Below are 21,643 nucleotides of genomic sequence, written 5' to 3'. Positions count from 1 at the left end.
AGTGGTCCCATATCGGCGGTTCTGACAAATGAGCAGCTTCCTGGTGAGAAAAGTACGCATGCGACATTTCAGATGGATATTTTAAAAGCTGAGATGTCTGCATTCTCAGATAAGCCAGTCAGACCGACGSGTAGGCAAACAGACAACTCAGCTCGGCACGCTGATCGGGTTAAAAATAAAAATAAATTAATTGATTAATGATTGGTTTATGTACATACTATATGCATAAAAAATAAGTAATTGAAAATGAAAAAAAAAATTACATTTATTTGCAAAAAATATGCGAAAATGCTCCAATGACTACTGGGTTTATAGTGTACGTTTAAATCGCGTTTAGACGTACCTATTGTGGCCTTTTAATACATAATTTTTAATTGTCTTAATGACATTTTAATTAATTGCCTACATGCCTTTTTTAATTAGCAAAGTTCAAAAATAATTTTTAGTTTTTACGAGTTCTTGATTTATTAACAATATAGTTTGGCATATATAATTTATTATAAGCCAATCCTTTAATTGTACGTAATTACAAACATACATATGTACGTTTGCGTTATCTGACCTTCCACATGCACATAAACTTGCCGGCCGGATTTTTACATAAAAAAGGAGGCGTGATAAGTAGCTGCTCAAAGCAATATTATTACATTTATATAAACATTATATATCTGCATGTGTATATATGTATGTACATGCGCACTAGCGGATATATTTTGCAAAAAAAAAAAATCAATTCAAAAATATTATTTTTTGCACTGTTTGCCTATAATATCCGCTAAACGTTGATAACATCCTTATTTTTATAATAACATTTTTTTTTTCATATTAACTGAACAAATAAGTTGTGTATGTAAATGCAGTTTTATCAGTTTTCAGTTTGATTCAGTTGAATTTGAAAATTGCAATAACTGCCATCAGACGCTGTTCTAAGTACAAATGCAAATGTACATACATATATATATACATATACAAATATATCTATACATAATATAGCCATACTTGGAATCTCCAATTCCAAAAATTATAAATTTATGGTCTTTATATAAATATTTTGACAAATTAGTGGCGATTGATGGAGCGCAGAGGGCACCATGCAACTAACTACAAATGCTCCACGAAGCAACCGCATATTTTGAACTTCATGACGAAGCATATTATTAGTAGATATCTACATACATATGTATATGCCTAGGGATACTTCAATAAAACACAACATAATTCTCTTTAGGTACATATTTAAATAAGCTTAGCTGCCTCCACCTGTAGTAAGCAAGGGTACGTGCGCTTAGTTATGGTTTGAAATTAAAATGTCTTACTTAAGAAGAAAATATTGTAATTCGCCATTTATGTTGCACTCAGGTGTATCCATGCCATGCTTTTGAATTTTTTACCATTCTGGTGCTTTGGTGAATAAATTTCGATTGATATAAATATAGTAAATCTAGTAGTCACCTGAAGGAAGTGGACCTTTGGCGGGATACAATATTTACGTTTTGGCATTTGAATGTCAAAATTTGCAACAAACAAACCATTGTGACTTTTTAGAAAAAAAAAATGAAATGGTAAAATATTTGTATAACCAAAATAATGTACTTAATACATTCTTCTATTTCTGGTCTTAAAAACTAACATTTAAAATTTGTATAAATTACAATATATACGTTTCATTCTGGTACTATTAGCAAGAATATTGTTGAAATATGAACTTATAATATTAAGGGCGGCTTTCTCAATATCTGGTTAGCAGCCATTTGTCAGTTAAGTTCTGTTTAAAAATTCACTTTACCGAAAGAAGTAGGCTAAGGCTAAGTTAGCCAGAACCTAACTGACAGCTGGCTGCTAACCAGATATTGAGAAAACGCCCCCAAGAATTTCAAATATACAATCCTAAAAATATTATTTTAAATAATATTTAGTTGTTGTTATTATAGCAGTAGAACACATTTCTAAAGTAATTTCGAGACCGGATAAAAATTCGGGTCCATTCCGGTTATTTATAAAGTCATCGCACACATAGCATTAACAAATAATAAACATCTGTTGATTGTGAATGACACCTTGAAATTTAATAATATTCCAACGCCTGTGAATTTTTAACCAACAGCGGCTATAACAGCTGATTGTCGTTTTCACAGAGTCGCTTCAGTTCTTAGCAATTTCTTCTCACACCAGAGTCCGTATTTTACACGCTAGATGTCGCCCTCCATGTTTTACTGTCTCTCTTTTTACACTCTTCGTGCACGAAAATTCCCGGTAAAGAAAAAATAACCAACTCTGAATTCAGTTTTGTAGAAAATCCCGTCGCGTTCAGACTTGCAAAATTAAAAGTGACTGGAAAAAATATGATAAAAACAAAGAAGTCGGTAGAGAAGTGGAGAAGAAAATAATTGTAAAAAAATAAATGATAAACATTAATAAAAAGTAAAAAATAGTGCGAAAAAACGCAAAAAAAATTAAAACTGAAAGTGAAGTTAAAACGTCGTTGCTTCAACAATAGCAGATTCCAAAACCAATTAAAAATCACACCATTACAATATATATATAGAGTTATCTGCTCGTCAGTTGGCTACCCTTCAGTGTGAAATTTCTGGGAGGGAAGAGCGGCGTCTGACGGAGTCGTCGTTACAAAATGTCGGACGGCAGCCCAGTGCGTGCGCGACAAAATTGCTGTCGCCTCTGCTTGGCTCCGGGCAGTGAATGCATATCCATATTAAACAGCTATGCGGCGGACAAGGAACCGTTGGCTACTAAGATACAGAACTGCGTCAGCATCAAGGTGAGTACATAGTATATCTACCTACTCATATATTTGTAAATATAATGTGAAAAACTGGGTATGACCCAATCAATCATGGATGGCGATTAGTGGTTCCTATCTAGATATCTAGATATATATTTGAGTATTCTATCTAGTAAAAACTTTATGTTGTAATAGCTAAGGAAAAATAGGAAAACTACCAAAATTTGTTAATAAAGAATGTGATTGAGGTTAGGATGAGCACAGTGAACGACAGCCAATGCGATTGATTGTGCAAGTTTTGCGTCCGTGCTCCCACATGTGTCATGCCACGCCATGCGGAATTGCCAAGTCACCATATTGGCGTTTGTTGGTTAGTTGCGCTAGTGTAGCGTTGCCAGCCCGTGAGCTCTGAGCAATCTGAGCAAGCAATCAATGATGGTGCCGTCTGGCGCGTTATATGTGCGCGCGCTCTCTTCCGCTGCCGCTCAGTGCCTCCACGATTGTGACATGACATGGCTGGCTAGCTGGTGTATTATGGCGTATAATAATGTTGTGCCGTTGTGTGGAATCGATTCCATTTCGGATCCGGATTCACAGCGCTCACATCGTTATCGCATTCGCGTTGACTCACTAAGACTCGTGGTTGGTTGGTTGGTTACTTAGTTGGCAGTTGTTGATTGTATAGCTGAGTGGTTGAATGACTGAATATTGGTTCACTGTGTGTGGATGTGACCGCGAGGTGTAGTCGGCTGGTAGCTACGACCGCAGCTGTAGCTACAACGACTGCTGCTTTCATCGAGGCAGTCATCTGAAATATCATCGCCAGATTAGTTAGTTGTCACGTTGCCTGCTGCTGTTGCTAATTGCTCACAGAACAAAGCGTGTCCACTATTTTCACATTAAGAACCGGATGGATGAGCAGCTGGAGAAGGCGGTACATTGAATTTTCTTCCTATAGTTCACTTACTACTGATTTTTTTTCTTTAACCTATCTAGACCCTAGTCAGAGGTATCTTTTTTGTTTTTATGTAAAAATTGATAACTGATAAGAAATATCAATAAAGAACACCAATCAATATGTGGTTATATATATTGAACTGGGTACATATTAACGTCAGTGATTCCCACTCCTACACGTAGCCTTAATCGGTTGACATTTTTTCTTTACAAGATGCAGAAGGAATATTTGGCTGATCAGTTGAAATTTGACCTGCGTTTTCTTTGGAAACCATGGCAAAAACAACAAAGCCGGTAAAACAATTATACGCACACATGCATACAAACGCATGCATACTCGATTACGAAGGAGCGAAAGACATAGTCGGCGATAAAGAACGATATGTGCAAAGAAGCGATGAAAACAATGCGATTTTTTTTTTTTGTATATCACAACAAAAGAGAATTGGATTCGGAAGCGCTGTAAATGTATGGAAGATTTACCAACTCTAAGGATGAATTTCATTATTTTAGGAAACTTTGCAAAATGCACTTACAGAACGGTACGGTGCACGAGGAACATTTCATAACCGTAACTGCCGACGCACATGTGCTATTTAGCTGGAACGCTACGATTGACAGGCAGCAGTTAAATGCTTGCTGGTAACCGAGTACCGTGTGGCATTGGCTACTACGCTATCTCTTTCTGGCCTGCGTTCGACGCGCATTATCGGTGGTAGTAGTGCGTCGTCTACATCGTTGTTATTTCCCTCGCTTGGTATGCTGTTTTGTGCTGGGAATTGACGACGTGCATGCCTGTATCGACTACTTGGAATACGTTGTGACTTCGTTGTTGCCATTGCCTTATGTTCGTTCCATAGCCGTTATCTTCGTTGCTGTCTATCGATTCGCTCACCATCTGTGACCGATTCCAAAAGTGGAGATGGCTTTGTTTGTCGTCTGGCGGTTGGTATACGAATACTACGCTTTCCACATGAATTAATGTTGATAAGTGGAGTAATTTGAGAGCAGCTCTTAGGTAAAAAATAATGTAGGCAGTTATTTTGCTACATTGTTGGAGGGATTGAATAAATGTGTATTCGTTGCTTGAGCCGTACTTCCAGCTAGTACCCAGACAAACTGTATGAAACAGAGGCGCTGTCGCGCAGTTTGGAGTAACTAAGCAGTTTCACCTTGAGAGTTGCATAACGTGTTTGAGCAGCTGGCAGCTGCTTACAAATTTTAATGCGTGTGTTATATTTTGATAAAAAGATTTTGAGGTTATGAACGCAATAGCTTTTTGAGGCATCGTCCCAAGGGAAATATGTACATGCACTTTCATCAATAAGGGCTTAATTGTTATTTCGGTTGCATTTAGACATTTTTTGTGTTGTCTCATGTCATCGGTACGTCAATTTTCTTTACAAACTGAAATTATTAACCGAATTTATTCATCTAAGATTTTCTATCGCATTCTATGAGATTGTCTTCCTGCTCCAACTGTGCTATGTTTGTTGATTAAATGTAAGCGATATATGTATAAAAATAAATAATTTTGTAACAGTTTGTTAAAAATGTATATATAAAATCGATAAGATTGCAATATTATTTTCATTAATGGCTATGGTTTGGTCGCTCATCTATAAAAATAATTCATTTCAGGCTTGTATCGTTTATAATATGTCAACACGTTACCTTGGTCAAACGTCGTACCAATGTTGCTATATAATAATAAAATGAAAACTACCTTCACGCTACTTGTGTTGCTACATTTGTCAGCGTTGTCAGCCAAACACGCTAACGTTTACTTCGTTTCACGCTACGAATTCTCAGTGCTTTCGTTATGTGTTTATCAGGGCACGTTGTTCCACTTGCTGTTCTCTGTGTCGAAAGGGCTGTGGTTGAAGCTAAATTCATTCGCTTTACTCAGAATCGGGTGTAATGTTTAAAAGTTCGCTCCTACCATTAAGTTAACATTCAAAACTTTGTGGAATTTTCATTTCTAAATATGTGCCCTGATCACATCATGTACATATGTTTGTATTTCTAACTATTATAATTTGTCGCTTTTCAATAGCTGGTACTCTAGTGACTACTTGGAGCGACGGTTACCACGTCAGCGCATTTGTTAGCTAACTCACCCTCACCATAAACCAGTGTTGACGACGTCATCACTCCCAAGTTATTTGGTAGATATACTCTTATCATTGTATTGGAGCACAAATAGATAGGTGCCTATAATATTTGCGTACATGATATCATTGTATAGTGAGGTACCCAGCTAAGTTGTTATGTGGTTCGGAACTTTGGACAATTAGCAGCTCTGCATTGTGTTCACGTGGCTTTGAGGTTTCACTTGAATGGCTCAGAATTATTCAAATAGCCATTTTATATGCAGCAACCTGCATATGACTTAAGTATATTTAAGACATTTTTAAATTGAATATAAAAATAGCAAACACTCTAGAATTGCCTTACATCGTCGTAAGAACGAGCTGTAATTTCTTCGATGTGACGATGCCTATGTATCTACAGGGCAAGGAACACGTGAGTAAATACACATTGAAACCAGTATTATACAAATGTACTGATACAAGATTTTTATGCTTACAGATTAGTAGAGATATATGCAGAATCTATTGCTTGGAGGCTTTTGAAGTCGATCACAACAAATAGTGTTACATTTTTCAGCATTGCTTGAATAACTATAGGACGATTCTTTGAATAACTTGAGTGCTAATTTTGAAATTATATGAAGATGGAAGAATTTAACGCAAAAGTTTATAACAACCAGAAGCAAACTCAGTTTTTGAGATATCGGGTTGAAATTTTGGGCATGTCCTTTTCATTACAAAAATGTGTTCATTTTGTCGGAAACGTCGATATCGGTTTACTAAAGCATAAAACTGCCATACAAGCTGAGCGGTCAATATCAAGTGTATTCATGAAGGAAATATTTCCCTGTAATTTGGTGTAGAATATTTTCGAAGACAAAGCTACAATCTCCGAAGAAATTAAACAGATTCGTCTACTATAGCATATATATAATATATAAAACTGTCATACAAATGGACCGAAAATATATTTCATAATGATATTGGAAATATTTGTCGCTAAGTTTTTAACATAATCTTTTTCTCTAAAGTAGACAACTCGTTATTGTCTCATTTCTCTCAATATACACCGTTTCGATTAACTGCCAAAAAAAATGCTTTCACAATTTATATTTGTATTCTCTTAAATGAATTATCTATTATGCTTCCATTATCGATCGCTTGAAGAAAAGTTGAATGATAATTATGAAAATGAGAAGTTCGACGCAACACAAAAAGCCAGTCACAGATGGGCGACGGTGAGTCTGTGTGTAGCTTTAGGTAATTCGTTTGCCGCATGGAGCATGGGTAAGGTGAATGAACATCAAATGGACCACCGCCCATTCGCCGTAAGGATGCGACGCACTATTAAAACTCTCCAAAGCTATGCTTAGCCATATACAGTTATGTATGGCTATGTGTATACACATTTACCTATGTATGTGTTTGTTGGCGTGTTCAATGGTATGCTGTACTCCTACCTGCATAATTAAAGGAAAATAAGGAGTCATAATTAAAATACATTTTCTTATAGTTGTATTAGTGTTTCTTTATGTATACAATCAATATTTCTGTATATGCGCATCTGTGTATGTGTGTATGTGTAGTAGTAGTGTATGCGTAGATTGGCATCTGTAATTTTCTTTATTCGTCCATATAATTCTATCCGTTTAGTCTTTCTGCAAGGATAATTATAATTAGCATTGTTGTTGCACTTATTGGTTGCTTGACTGTCATATAACGCTTTGATAAGATACACGTTTGTATATATGTATGTATGTGCATGCATATTTAAGGTTATGTGCATTGCTTAGTACATATGCATGTACATACATACATATACATTTGGCAATAATACTATATGCATTCATACAAATAAAGGGATATGTAATGTATACATATGTATGTATGTATTTCTTAATTATTCTGGTTAACTGAATGTACTATATGTATGTCGGTATGTCGTAATGCACTAATGTTATGTTCTTATAAACAAACATACATTTAGGCGCACTTTCAACAATGTATTCTCACTCCAACTTCAATATTTATATAGCTTAATGTGTTGTATATACAGTCACGTGCGCGTCGAAAGCATACAACTCAGATTTTTATTTTATTATATTTTGACCTAGTTCAGAGGGAATATCCATAAAATTTTTAGGTAATTTCTATAATAAAGAGAGCAATTAAACCTTTTGTAACAAATTATCTTAGATCTTGCATTTACAAAATAATATTTTTTTCACATTTCGTGAGTCAATGTAAAACAGCAGAGATCTTTTTTTAATGTAATACCTCGTTTGGAATATCACCAAAAATTAATATGTAATACCCTTCACAAATAAAAAAGTTTCAACTCAAGAACTTGATTTTTATCGGTCAGTTTGTATGGCAGCTACATGCTGCATGTTATAGTATTCGAACAGTATTTTCAGAGATTGTAGCATTGACTTGTACAATAATCTGTGGCAAATTTCGGGAAGATATCTCGTCAAGTGGAGAAGCTTTTCATACAAAATTTGATTTTGATGGGTCACTTTGTATGGCAGCCGCATGTTATAGCTGTCGGATTCAAACAGTATTTTCAGAGATTGTAGCATTGACTTGTACAATAATCTGTGGCAAATTTAGGGAAGATATCTCGTCAAGTGGAGAAGCTTTTCATACAAAATTTGATTTTGATGGGTCACTTTGTATGGCAGCTTGATGTTTTAATGGTTCGATGCCATCCGATGGTCTTAGGGAGAAAAATCCGTCTGCAAAATTTCAAATTTATAACGCAAAATCTGGGAATACAGAGCGGCGACCATTGGTTAAATCGCCACAGTCTGTTACATTGATCATTTATGTATGTATGTAAATACTTTATAGGTCCCCGAAGTTAGTTGTTGTTGTAGCAGTATCATTCTGCTGAAATTTGAGTTCTTACCGTATAAAAAATCCGGGTCCGTTACGGTTACGTAGACCCAACTGTGGTGGAAACAGGTCTCCGTAGCTTTTTTCTGGGTATTGAAAACTTCGCAGAAAAATTTAATATTCACTGTTCAGGGTATAATAAATGTAATATATTAAGCGGGTTAAAAATTTAAGTTTTTTTTTTTGGCAAAAAAACGATAAGTATCGGAAAGATTCAAAAATGTCTGGCCACAGCGCTATATAAAGCTTACTGCTTCTGCATTTAACACAGTTGTACTGCATTGGGGCAAGCATATATGATGCGTATGTATGCCCTTAGGTAAATGGGCACTTAAGATGAGCGTTGCCATGTATACATACATTAGTACATAATTATTAGAAATACATTTCGACGCACTTATTCGATTTAGCTACACTTTGGCTTACACGCAAAAGCCTACATATGTATGTACATACATAATATGTCTTTATATGGTCATGTATGTGTGTCTTCTTGTGTTTGTCTTCAATCATTATCCTTGCGAAATGACAAAGGTTTTGTGTTTAATCGGCTTGAGTGCCTTCATAGGCCAATACAAAACACAACTAACACCGGTCTCTGCGCCTTGTCAAGTTGTGTTTAAGCGCCTGAAAGCTTTGCGTGTGTGTGCAGGTGTGTTTGCCAGATTGCGTGCGTCGACAAATGATATTAAACTTAAATATTAAATTAAAACATTCAATTAAATGCCATTGTCTGCAGCTAAAAATGTTAAACACACACACACACACGGCAGCTGCATTATCCTTTTAGGCTGCTGCTTAACACAATGTGTGCGTGTAGGTGTGTGTGTATGTAGTTGCTACTTGTTCATAATCACACTCAATTGTTTGTTTGTTTGTTTATCTTGACCTCTTGTCTTTGCGGCGGGCGGCGTTCATAATGAGACATTCCATATACATATGGATATATGCATGCATCTGCAATAAAACACACACATGTACATATACAAGTACATTACCATACATGTAGTATGTGAAATCACTCAGTCAAGCATATAAACCCCACATGTTCCATTGCTGGTGAAATTTAGAGTGTGGGAACTCATTTGTTTTGGTCAAGTCCTGGGGTGTAGGCTTATAAGGATACATATACATATGTACATATCAGCATGTCTACTTATACTCTAACATACATATGGACCAGCGTTCGTACATCACAGCTAAGACGTTTCCGTCGTCTACATACATATATTTACTGTTGTTTTGAGCAGGAACAGGTCATTGACATCAATATCCAATAGAAATTGCGGCAGTCGGTGTTCCCCTGCTGCCTGCCGCCTGCCGCTCTCTCATTATTATAACTACTGTTATGCACATATGTACATACATATACTTGTGCTACCGCTCCTGTTGCTATTGTTGTTGTTGTTCGCCTGGCCGGCGGTAGGAGTAATTTGTGGCGACCATTTAAAATCAATTTCCCAAATAGAATGAAAGTGCAATTTGAATATTTCATTCGCAAGAAATTAATAAGATTCTTAATTTTTTCTTAATTAAAAATTCATCTACATACATTCGTCGTCTTCATGCATGTTTCATTAAAAAAAAAAAAAAACGAAAAGTATTCAATACACACGCTTAAACGAAAGTAGAATATATAACGGTAAAATTTTCGGTAACATCGAGGTTTAGAGGGAGTGAAAGCTAAGAAATTATTTCTTTCCGTTTATTTTTGGTGTCCTGTTGCCTGAAAACGTGTTTTAAATAAGTCTTGTAGTGCCAAAACACAATCCCAGAATCGAAAATGAGGCGCTCCTAAAAGTATGCAATTTACCCGACAAATTTCGACAACATGCTTTCCTGTTGTACATAGTTGTTGTTACCATAGCAGAGAAGACGTCCTCTAATATTTTTTGATAAATAACGCAGAGCTTATAGTTGTTAGTGACATAAAATCCGGGAACCGTTTCGGTTACGTCGATCCAGCTGTTTTGTTATGTGCGGATTTCAAACCCATTGTAAATGTTTTGGCATCACCAGAATACATTTCTTGTATAATTTTGAGGAACTCTGCAGAGTTGGCAGTTTCTGACTCGATAAAAATTCGTATCCGTTCCGTTTCGGTAGACCCCACTCTCGTGGAAACGAATTTCAATCCCTTTTTTGTTGTTGTTGTTGTATCACTAGAAAACATTCTCTGAATAATTTTGAGTATGCTGACGAGTTGACAGCCATTGGCTCGATAAAAATTCGTATTCGTTCGGTAGACCAGACCGTCGTAATAACGGTGGTTTTCTATCTACAATATTCACTCGCTGATAGCAAAAGTCTTATTCAATTTAAGCTCGAAACGATATGAAAGGGTTTTTTTTAACCATTCAATTTAGTTACGAAATATGGGACTAAATACTATACTCTAGAAGTGAGGGTCATCCATGCCTTCATACATCAAACTATATTTATCCGATCCCTTAATACGATTTTTAAAAGATACATTTTTTCCAATTAATATTAAGATTTTTCACATACTAGTATAAAAATGTCATATCGTCATATCTGATTTCCAATAATATTGACAAATTAATGTCAATATTATGCATAAACTCGTCAGAAATTCTTGTAAGGCCCCGAAATTATACTACGATATGAATTATTTTAAATATTGGTTACCTGCATTAATCTATATTATCTATGTATATCTATATTCTTATATAAGCTACTCACCACGGCAATACTCAGTACAAAACTCTCTAATAAAAAAAAATCTTGCTCTTATCTCACTTCCAGATCAATCCCGAAGATCACCTATCGCTGCGCATTTGTCATGCGTGCATCAGTTACCTGAATTCCTGGCAGAGTTTCAAGAATCGCTGCCTGGCCTCACAAAGCAAGCAACGCAGTTGGTTGGACACGAATAAACGTCAACAATTGCTCGACAACAATGTCAGCATATCAACGATTGGTGCAGATGGCACCGGCCAACAACAGCAACACCAAGCGGACGACAGTGAACAGCACAACGCGCCGAGTTTGGCATCATCGATTTTGGATGGAATTTCGTCGTTGAAGAAACGCAAATCTTTAACTGTTTATGTGAGTCCTAAAGAAAACCCTACAACTACTACTAGCACTACTACCACTACTTGTACTAGTACTACTAGCCACGCGGCTAGCAGCACTGCTGCTACCACCTCGATTACTAGCACGACTACAACGTCTACCGCCAGGAAACAGCAATTGCCAGCAACCACCGTCGCTACGCTTCATGCGAAACAGACAGCAACACAACCATTGCTATTGGCGCAACATTTATCTTATAGGAAGTACAGTCGGCAATTTGCGCCCACAGCCGGCTTGATAGCTGCTGCCGCTGTAGGTCACGCACCGCCGGTGGCTGTGGCATCATCGTCGCAAGCGCCACCGCGTCGTGCGCGGCATTATCATCGCAGTCAGCAGCAGCGGCAACAGCAGCAGCAGCAGCAGCAACAACAACAAAAAGAATTGCAACAACATGTGCAAGCCGAAGTGGAAAAATATCAACGGCAACAACAACAGCAGCAACAGCAATTGCTCTTGGAGCAACAAAAGTTGTTGGAACAACAGCAATTGCAACAACAACTGCAACCACAGCATCCCCAACAGTTAGTGCAACAACAAGCACCGCCAATTGCCGTTGCTGCTGCAACTTCCACGCCATCGTGTCAGAGTGCCGCACAGCAATTGCGTTTATTTAGACGTTACACGTACAATAACGTAAACGTATCGGCAACAACGTTTTGCATATATACCTAACATTATATATTTTTGTTTATGTATATATTCCCTTTTTTATTCTTGCGAAAATCATTTATTTTGGGTAATTATTTATATATTAACCACTAGTAGTCTGTCTGTCTGCCCACAAGCTTTTAGGATATCGATCTGAAATTTTGCACACGTACTTTTTCCCCAGGGACATGCTTGTTTGTCGGTACCGGTGATATCGGACCACTATAGCATGTAGCTGCCATACCAACTGACCTTTGGAAATCAAGTCCTTGTAATTCGGTAGGCCAAATTATTATATTTTTCTGGAACCGAATAGAGTATATATATTTTGAAAACAAGATCTTCAATTCTTAATCTTTTTATTTGCTAATTTTAGGAATTTAATTCCAAAAGACGTATTATGATTTGATAATTTAAAGGGTTTCTTTCTGTCATCAATATTCCGCAGACAGCCCTTTTCTATCTGTCCCTTTTTATGTGTATTACATTTTATAATTAAATAATATAAAAACCGTTTGGATGCTAAAATTTTGTATTTTTGGTTATAACGAAAGAAATATAATTATTTCTCCTAACCCCACTTTTTTTTTTTTTTTTTTGAATAAACCTATATGTTTTTTCAGCGACTCTTATGAAGTTAAAAATTACTAACAAATAAAGCCCATGTCCATAAATTCATTTGTTTTTGTTGAAATCTTAACACCACTAATTAATTTTTTAATATTTTTTCTTCTCTCCTCCATAGCCTTTGCCAGCTGTCGAAATCAAAGATGAGCCGATGGATCCCGATGACGAATACAACACCAAACAGCATGACGAGTCCGATGACATGGTTGACCCAACACTCTTCTTAGAACGCACCGAAGAGGAGGGCGACGAGTCGCTCATGGTATGTCTCGTGCACATTTTCAGTATAAAACATATTTTCTTGCAATTGAAATTAAAAAATTGTTTTCGCAATACATTTGCACCTGCAGGAACACATGCCCTATCAATATGAGCAACCGCGACCGCCCATTGAGCTAGCCGCACTGGTGGACACCAAAGAGGCGTCTTGTCGCGCCTGCAATCTGAAATTCTCCACACGCGCCAACGCACGCCGGCACGAACGTAATCTGCACCCAAATCTCTTCGAGCTCTCAACATCGACACCCAACAATATGCCGGTGACTAAACCCACACCCGCCTTGGCGGCTGCACTGGAACTGCAACGGGCCACAGCCGCTGCCGTAGCCGCGGCGGAGGCGTCGAACGCCGCTTCCGGCATGATAACACCGCTCAAGTACCGACAGCAAATCGTGAACGCATTCAATAAGTGTGAAATCGGCGGTTTCGACTATGAGCACCCGGAAAAGTATCAACACCATTTGACCGATGAGAAGATCGTTTTCCTACAGCAGAACGATGAATTTTTGCGCCAATATCAGAATATGACTTGTCGTTGTTGTAATAAAACCTATTCGACCTATAAGAATTTCATGGCACACATGCGCAAGAAATACCTAGCATTGCCGCGCAATCTCTGCTTCAATTGCCTGAAGCTGAACGACTCGAAGGCGCTGTTCATCTCGCATTTGAAGCGTCGCAACTGCATCAACTTGTACAAAGTGTTGCATTCGCTCATGGCGAAGGACAGCAACTTCGCCGCTGCAGTCACGGCCACAGCGGCCGCAGTGCCGGACAAGTTGCGCGCCAAGGAGTTGCTCGTCAATAAGATGTACGAGTGCAAGTTGTGTCCGCAGAAGTACCGGCTGAAGTTGGAGTTCCGTTCGCACGTGTACGACGAACACGCCGACATGCAACGCAAGGACACAATGCAAAAACAATGCTGTTACTGTGGCTTGGAATTGGATGATCCGGCCGAACGGAAACGTCACTACAACAACATGGATTGCATCGTGTCGCTGCGTTGCGTCACATGCGATGCCAAATTCGATAATCACCAGAAATTCCTCGATCACGTGTACGAGAAGCATTTGGCCGGCTTCGGCGAGCAAATGTCCACATCGTCACTAAATGCCAGCGCCATAAGCACAGAGAATTCGCCGGCCAAAAAGTCAATCGTCGGCTTAGGTGGTGAGTCACACACGCGTCTACGGTCAATGAAAGCAGCTGTGTCATTACTAATTCTCCATTTTCTCTCTCACTTTATTTTTTAGGCGCCTCCTCCACTGATGAGTCACGCAGCAGTCACCAAGCTGCCTCCACTAATCAACCGAAATCACAATATTTCTCACGTATGCCACAAGCTTGCCCCATATGCGATCAACAGTACAACAACTACAACAATGTGTTGCGTCACATGGAATCGAAACATCCGGACCAATTGCCACAGACATACAAATGCGTCAAATGCGGCATTGGCTATCCGCGTCTCTCGAATTTGCGCGAGCACATGGTCAGCGCTCATTCGGCGGACAAGGCGCGTCATACGGGCTTTGAGTATATTGTGAATGCGGATGCGGTTAAAATCGCCTATGGCACACAACAGAATGTCTACACGGGACGCTATGATTATGTGATGAAGGACTTGATGTCGATAACGAATGGCGGCTCAATTGGTAGGTCTTGCAACATCTTTGCTCAGCTAGTAGAATATTGTTGTTGTAGTGGTAGAATGTATTTTTCAAATAGTTTGAAGGAATGCTGCTGAGTTGATAGTTCCTGGCGGAACAAAGATCAGCGTTGGTTCTGGTTACATTGAGATAATAGAGATATAATAGAGTTGTTGTTGTTGTTTTAGTGGCAGAAAATATGCCTCAGGTGAATTTGCGGATTGTTGCCGAGGTGACAGTCCTTGGCCGGATAAGAATTCGTTGTTGTTGTTGTTGTTGTAGCGGCCGAAATCTGCCGAGTTGACAGCCCTTTGACAGAAAAAACCGGGTCCGGTCCGGTTACGTAGACCCGACTGTCGTTGTAGAATATTCTTCTAATCTCCTTTTATTATTTTTCGTAATATATAACGGTTGTTTGTAACAGCATAAAGTAACCGTGTTAGCTTTAGAATTTGAATTCGATGTGGTAGTTACGAATCCTGAATTAGATAGTTTTTGTAAATGGTCATTACTAGATTACTGCCACGCCCCCAAAAAGTTATAGGCCGCAAAAACTAAAAATATTTGGAAAAAGAGCTCCTAACCCGACCTATTTCAATCTGTCCATCTCGGTGACTATATTTTGTTTTATCTGCCATACAACGGTATATTGCAAAAGTAAAAGAAAACAAGAAACAAGATAAAACGCTATCTGGCTGCTCCTATGTTACAAATAAACTTTTTTATTCATTTAGGCTTTAATTTATGTTATTATATTCTAATAAAATTTTCTTCTAACCTCAAAAACTGCAGCTGACGACGATGAGAACTCCAGCGAGAATCCAGCAAAGAAAATGCGCACAGACACGGGTGCCGCTGTAACAACCAGCACTGGTTCCGGTGGCAGCGGCGGCAACATGTACAGCAGTCTGAAGGAGTGCCCCATCTGCAATGCGGTCTTCAGCAACAACATCGGACTCTCCAATCACATGCGTTCGCATAGTGCGGCGGCACAGAACAATTCACTGACACCGGGTGCGATAAGCGGCAGCAAATCGGCATCGAGCGGCCTAACTATTACACCAGCGCCACCGGCGAAATCCACAACGCCGCCGGCTATGCAACATCAGACCGCGGTGCAGAAGGCGATATTCAAACGTAGCTTGGAACAGGCGGCCGATCGACGTTTCCGACGCATGCGCTGTCGCCTCTGTCAGCGTCGTTTCTCATCGAAGAAATCGTATCGTTTCCACATGCTCAACGACCATCAAATACGCAATGTACAGTTTATCAAATGCAAGCTGTGCGATGCGGAATTCGCTTACGAGAAAGGCCTGAAAGTGCACATGTTCAAGATACACAATACGCTGCTAAAGGACGAGATGATCGAGAAGCAATTTGAATGTGATATTTGTTCGATCGTGTATCGCAGTGAGCCGCAGCTGCAGCACCACAAGAAAACCGTGCACGGTAGCGCTATTGGTGGGGGCGATCAAGCCGATACGACCTTCGACGACAGCTTGGCCGGCGGTGCTGGTGGCGCTGATGTCGGTACGGCCGCGAATACGGCTGATCGCTCGGGCTTGTCGACGCCGGTGAGTAGTGTGGGCGCCGAACGCAGCACATTGGACAACTCAACGAGCGGTCCGCTGTACTGGTACCAGTGCAAGTACTGTCCATCGAACTTCAATACGAACAAGAAGTTGGCTATACACATAAATTCGCATGACGAATTCGATTCGAATGACTATTCCTGCAAGGATTGCGGCAATGTCTATAGCGGACGCAAGAGTCTATGGGTAAGGTGTCTACAAAATATCGTAGCAAACAATATTTACACATGTGTTTTTACTTTATAGGTGCATCGCTACAAGAAACATCCACAATTCCCCGAACCTTCGGAATGTGTGCTCTGCAAGAAGGTCTTCTTCGATAGTCAGATGCTGGAGAATCACATACCGACCTGTAATCGCAAACCGATCAACGCATCGGGCGCTGTAGCCGAAAGCGCTGGACCGCCACCAATTTACAAGCATAAAACGGGCGATGACGATGATGATGCATCACACGATGCTAGCGGTGTAATAACGACAAGTGCTTTGGGTGGTGGCGAACTAGAGATTACACCGATACCGGCCAGTGGCATGAAGATTAAGCTACCCGAAGTGGCTTGTACTATATGTGGTCAGCGTTTCACCGATCAGGAATTGTTCGCCAAACACATACAAATGCATGAAATGGAATTGTATACGGATAATCCGTTGGCGGCCATGTTTGATACTGGCCCAGCGGATCCGAATCAATTCTATTTGGATCGGGTGAATGATAATGGCGAATACGCCTGCGATTTGTGTAATAAAACATTTACACAAATGACTGCACTTAAAGTGCATCGTAAATGGCATTTCAGAGGTGATAGCAAACAGGTGAGCTTTTGGGCTAGTGCAGTGAGGCTGGAAGCAAAATGTCCCATTGTTTTGGTGTTCGAAATTCTAGTGTTTCACAAAACAAAAAAAAAATTTTTTAAAATAAACAAAATAGAATGCGAATTGACGGTTGAGGCTCGTGACAGAGTGACTGATTAAAGAGAGGGTAGGGAAGGGAGACGAAAGAGACTGAGTGAGACGGAAGGAGTGAGGAAGAAGTGAGGAAGAAGTGACACGGAGGGATAGAGGAAAGAGAGAGGGAGAACAAAAGAAGGAGAAATAGAGGAAAGAGAAAGAAGCGAGAAAGGAGAGAGTAGGAAGAGAGGGAGAGAGTAAGGGAAGGGAGAGTGGGTAGAGAAATGAAGAAGATAGGTAGGGAGAGAGAAAGAGCAATATATATTGTTGTTTAAATGGAGTGAGTGGCAAAGAGAGTCGCATACAAACGGGGAGAGATCGATAGCTATTGAGACCGATAAGTAGGAGAAAAATATGGAAATTAACAAGTGGGTGGACACTATTTTTGGACGGAAATAGATTCTTTTATTACAAAGTCATGCCTTTACTAGAAATATTACAACAAAAACGTTCGTAATTTAGATAGTTTAGCAATCGCAATCGCATACAAATATATGCAACAGTGTTTAGTCATCAAAATTTACAACTCGGCATTTTAGCGTTTCAAGCCGCGTCCTCCGCACCAGTCACAAAAATAAATATAAACTAAATTGTATATAAACCAGCCATGAATATCTGTACTAATTTTACTTACCCCCATAGAACCAAGCCGACGGGGATCTTTCAGCCAATGCAGCAGCGAACCCCTTATCACAGATCCAGATCAACCATCAACATCCACCGGGATTACAAGCGGTGGGCCTTATGCCCAATCCCCATCATCACTCTTCAAAATCCCAGAAACGCAAACGCGAACTTAAATGCGAATACTGCCCGTCCACCTTCATCAGCAACAACAATCTGCGTCGTCACATCTACGAATTGCATAAAGAGGAAATCGGCAACTTGCCAGTGCCGCCGAAAATCAACGTCGACCTGTATTTGCAATGTCGCCGCTGCCAGGAGAAATTCGAAACGAAGCACGAATGGATCACACACAAAGTGAACGATGCGCGCGTCACTAAACCATTCGGACCCTTCCAGTGGGGCTGTGACCTGTGCGGTGCCTATGTTTCGCGCAAAGAAAAGCTGATCAATCACATACACAATCACCTGAAGGAGAAGGAGATTGTGCCGGTGGAGGATCAGACGCATGATCAGAATCAGAATCGTGCAGTGAAGACAAAACCAGCGACGACCGCGGGTGTGGTGGCGCCGATGACTATTAAAATAAGTGATGGTGAGGTGAAGGTGAAGCAAGAGCGTGACAGCGATGAGGAGAAGGAAGACTTGCATGACGGTGTGCATAAGGGGGAGGATGAGGAGTCCGAAGAGGAGGATGTCGGCGGTGAGGTGGATGGTGAAGTAGAGGAAGATGAATCGGCACACCATAGTGTTAGTGCGGCGCGTCGTCCCGGTATGGACACAGATGACGAAGTCGATGAGGATGCTTCCGAAGAGGACGCAGACGCGGACGCGGACGAGGATGAAGAATATGAAGTTATGCCAGCGACTATGAATGAGCAGACCGACGGTGAAGTGGCAGAAGCGGATGAAGATGACGCCGATGATGCCGAAGACGGTGCGGAAGATGCAGACGAAGGCGACGACGTTGATATCGATAACGAAGAAGACTCCAATGATCGTACGATTACCGCACCAAATGGTCGTAGTTATGCGCGCGTGCCACCGGTCGCAACACAAGTCACCATCGAACCGAATCGCATATCGACAGATACAACCGAAGACTCATCGCCGTCTTACGATGAGGATGACGATGATGATAACGACAATGATTCGGATGATGACAGTGACGCGGAGAGCGGCGATAGCTCATCGCAGGCATCGAAGACACAGGCACCGGCGCCGAAAGCACGCTTTTCTTGCGATCTCTGTCGCGTCTTCTTCGATTCGCAACAGGAGCTGCAGAAGCATGTGAAAATGCATTTCCTTAACGGTCCCGGCTCGGTGTCGCTAACCGAAATCAAGCCAAAGACGGGCAACAAGTCGAGCCGCAGCAGCAGCAGCGACGTGGTGGCGGTGTAGTCGTGACGCAACGCCGCCGCCGCCGCAACACTCGCTACCTGCCAATGCTAAGTAATATCTTTGTTGTTGTTTTTACTACTGTCACATAACAGAAATGCCGTTAAATTTTTTTCTAGTTATTACATTTATTTTATTATTATGCGGCAGCGCCCACGCCCAACGCCCGCTTATAAACACGTTAGTGAATTACTGCCTAATTTATTTAATTCATATTTTATTCTATTGAATTCCAAAAAAAAAAAATAATAATAATAAAATTAAGAGTTTGTGTTGCTTATGAATTGTTGTTGCAATTAGGTGAAGTATGTATGCAAACTTTTTATAATAATAACTGTAAACCTTAACTATACAGCAATAATATAATGCGTATGTATGTATTAAACTAAAATAATATATAAAGATATGTACATACATATATACAAAAATATTAATTTAAGATATTCGTGCTCAGTTAGATTTCGCATGCAGAATGAACGAAGAACAATGTGAAACCACCAATAACGGCTTTTACCATAAATACATATACATGTTTGTATGTACATATGTAATGAATTGAATACGAAATATACATACATATGCGTACATAACCGAAAATGTGCTGCAGCGTTGCAGGGAATCGCAAACATTTCCAAAAATCAGGAAATAAGTTAATAATTCTTATTTTCATTTTTATTTTTATTTTCTTTCTTCAATTCTAAATGAATCCAAATGAATATACAAAAATGCGTGCATAATGTAACTGTTAATGTTTATTTATTTAAAAAAAATTTTTTTTTTTTGCTTTTATTATTCAACACAATTAATAAAATAAATAAATATATACTATAGAAATATAAATTAGTTTTAGTTTTAGTAACACTCTTACAAATACAAACTAGTTATAAGGCTTCAACTGTAAACACATGAATTCAAGCTAAATTAAATTCAATAAATATTTATGAAAAAAATTGTTTACAATTTTTGTTTATCAAGTGAAATAAATTGCAGGCTTATATTATTTTTCAGCTTTACAGTTTCATTTATGGAAAAAACCTGTTGGTCCTTGCACTCAGCACCATAGCGGTTTAAATTAAAAAAAAAAAACGCTTTTTTTCCATTCGGTGATTATACCTTTAAACATACTAAAATTGAAACGTGACACCAATCAGCCTGTGCTATCTTCTTCTCCGCTATTATTGCTAAAGTACAGAGACGGAACGAAATTCTCAAATCGCTAGTCGGCAGCACATGGGGAAAAGACAAATACACGTTGTTGGCGGCATACAAAGCAATCGGCTGGCCGGTCCTTAACTACGCCACACCAATATGGTCGCCTTGATGCAGTGAAACGCAGACCAGGAAGCTTAATACATACCAGAACACTGCACTCCGGACTATAAAGGGATGCCTCTAGATGTCACATATCGAATATCCACACATTGAGGTCCTTATGCTCCCAGTTAAGAAGCATAATGAACTCCTCTCCAAACAGTTCCTGTTGGTGTGTTTTCTCAGAAATTATCCCTGTAGGCATCTGCTTGAAGCGCATCCGCCCCCTAGCAGCATCAATCTATTCTTCCTCAACAACGTCGACGACATAAGACAATACGTCGACCAGATTTCGGACGTAATTAACTTCAGAGGTGTACTGACCGCCATAACCATTAGGTTATATAAACACCTTCACTGACTCTCTCTCAATGAATGGTTTACTTAGAGTCAAGCACTATCCATTGCAAACGATGAGCTTGAGTTGCCGCTAGAATCGATAATGACCCATTGCGCAGCTTCGTTCTGGGCTATAGTACCCAGGTTAAACTCCTAAACGAGTTTCCGCATGTCTCTAACCACCTCTGTGACACATCTGACATCCCACTCAATCTGGTCCCACACCGTTGAAACAGCACGTTTCCCTACCGTTAAATGACCTCGAAAACAACTTATCTGAACCTTATCAACCTAACGGGTGCTAGATAGCCGTTACAGCAACAACAACATACAAAAATTTAAAAGTGATATCTCTCTTTTTGAGATCCAGACATCTAAAATGTAATCGGTCAGTTTAAACAGCTTAAGGTTATATGGGTGTCGCTGAGCAAAAACGACCTA

At 39.5% G+C, this 21,643-nt stretch overlaps 1 protein-coding gene across 1 annotated transcript; it reads left to right on the top strand.

Annotated features, from left to right (window-relative positions):
• Nucleotides 1-2,316: 2,316 nt before the first annotated feature.
• On the top strand, nucleotides 2,317-20,281 carry LOC108977284 (zinc finger protein hangover). The gene is made up of 8 exons (XM_018946893.1): nucleotides 2,317-2,776; nucleotides 11,455-11,760; nucleotides 13,181-13,324; nucleotides 13,413-14,511; nucleotides 14,595-14,996; nucleotides 15,783-16,768; nucleotides 16,829-17,395; nucleotides 18,173-20,281. The coding sequence occupies exons 1-8, from the start codon at nucleotides 2,630-2,632 to the stop codon at nucleotides 19,553-19,555; spliced, it is 5,034 nt and encodes a 1,677-aa protein (XP_018802438.1). The 5' UTR covers nucleotides 2,317-2,629; the 3' UTR covers nucleotides 19,556-20,281.
• The last annotated feature ends 1,362 nt before the right edge of the window (nucleotides 20,282-21,643 follow it).

The sequence above is a fragment of the Bactrocera latifrons genome, unplaced genomic scaffold (genome assembly GCF_001853355.1).
Source record: "Bactrocera latifrons isolate USDA-ARS-PBARC rearing strain unplaced genomic scaffold, ASM185335v1 scaffold_86, whole genome shotgun sequence".
NCBI classification, from domain to species: Eukaryota; Metazoa; Arthropoda; class Insecta; order Diptera; family Tephritidae; genus Bactrocera; species Bactrocera latifrons.
The sequence above is the reverse complement of the archived record's forward strand: the minus strand, read 5'-3'. Positions and strand labels throughout refer to the sequence as shown.

Excerpts from the sequence above, each read along its gene's own strand:
- LOC108977284 (XM_018946893.1), top strand. The coding sequence starts at position 2,630 with ATGTCGGACGGCAGCCCAGTGCGTGCGCGACAAAATTGCTGTCGCCTC. Across the intron at positions 13,325-13,412 it reads AGGGCGACGAGTCGCTCATG|GAACACATGCCCTATCAATA; the intron begins GTATGTCTCGTG and ends TTGCACCTGCAG. Across the intron at positions 16,769-16,828 it reads GCGGACGCAAGAGTCTATGG|GTGCATCGCTACAAGAAACA; the intron begins GTAAGGTGTCTA and ends TTTACTTTATAG.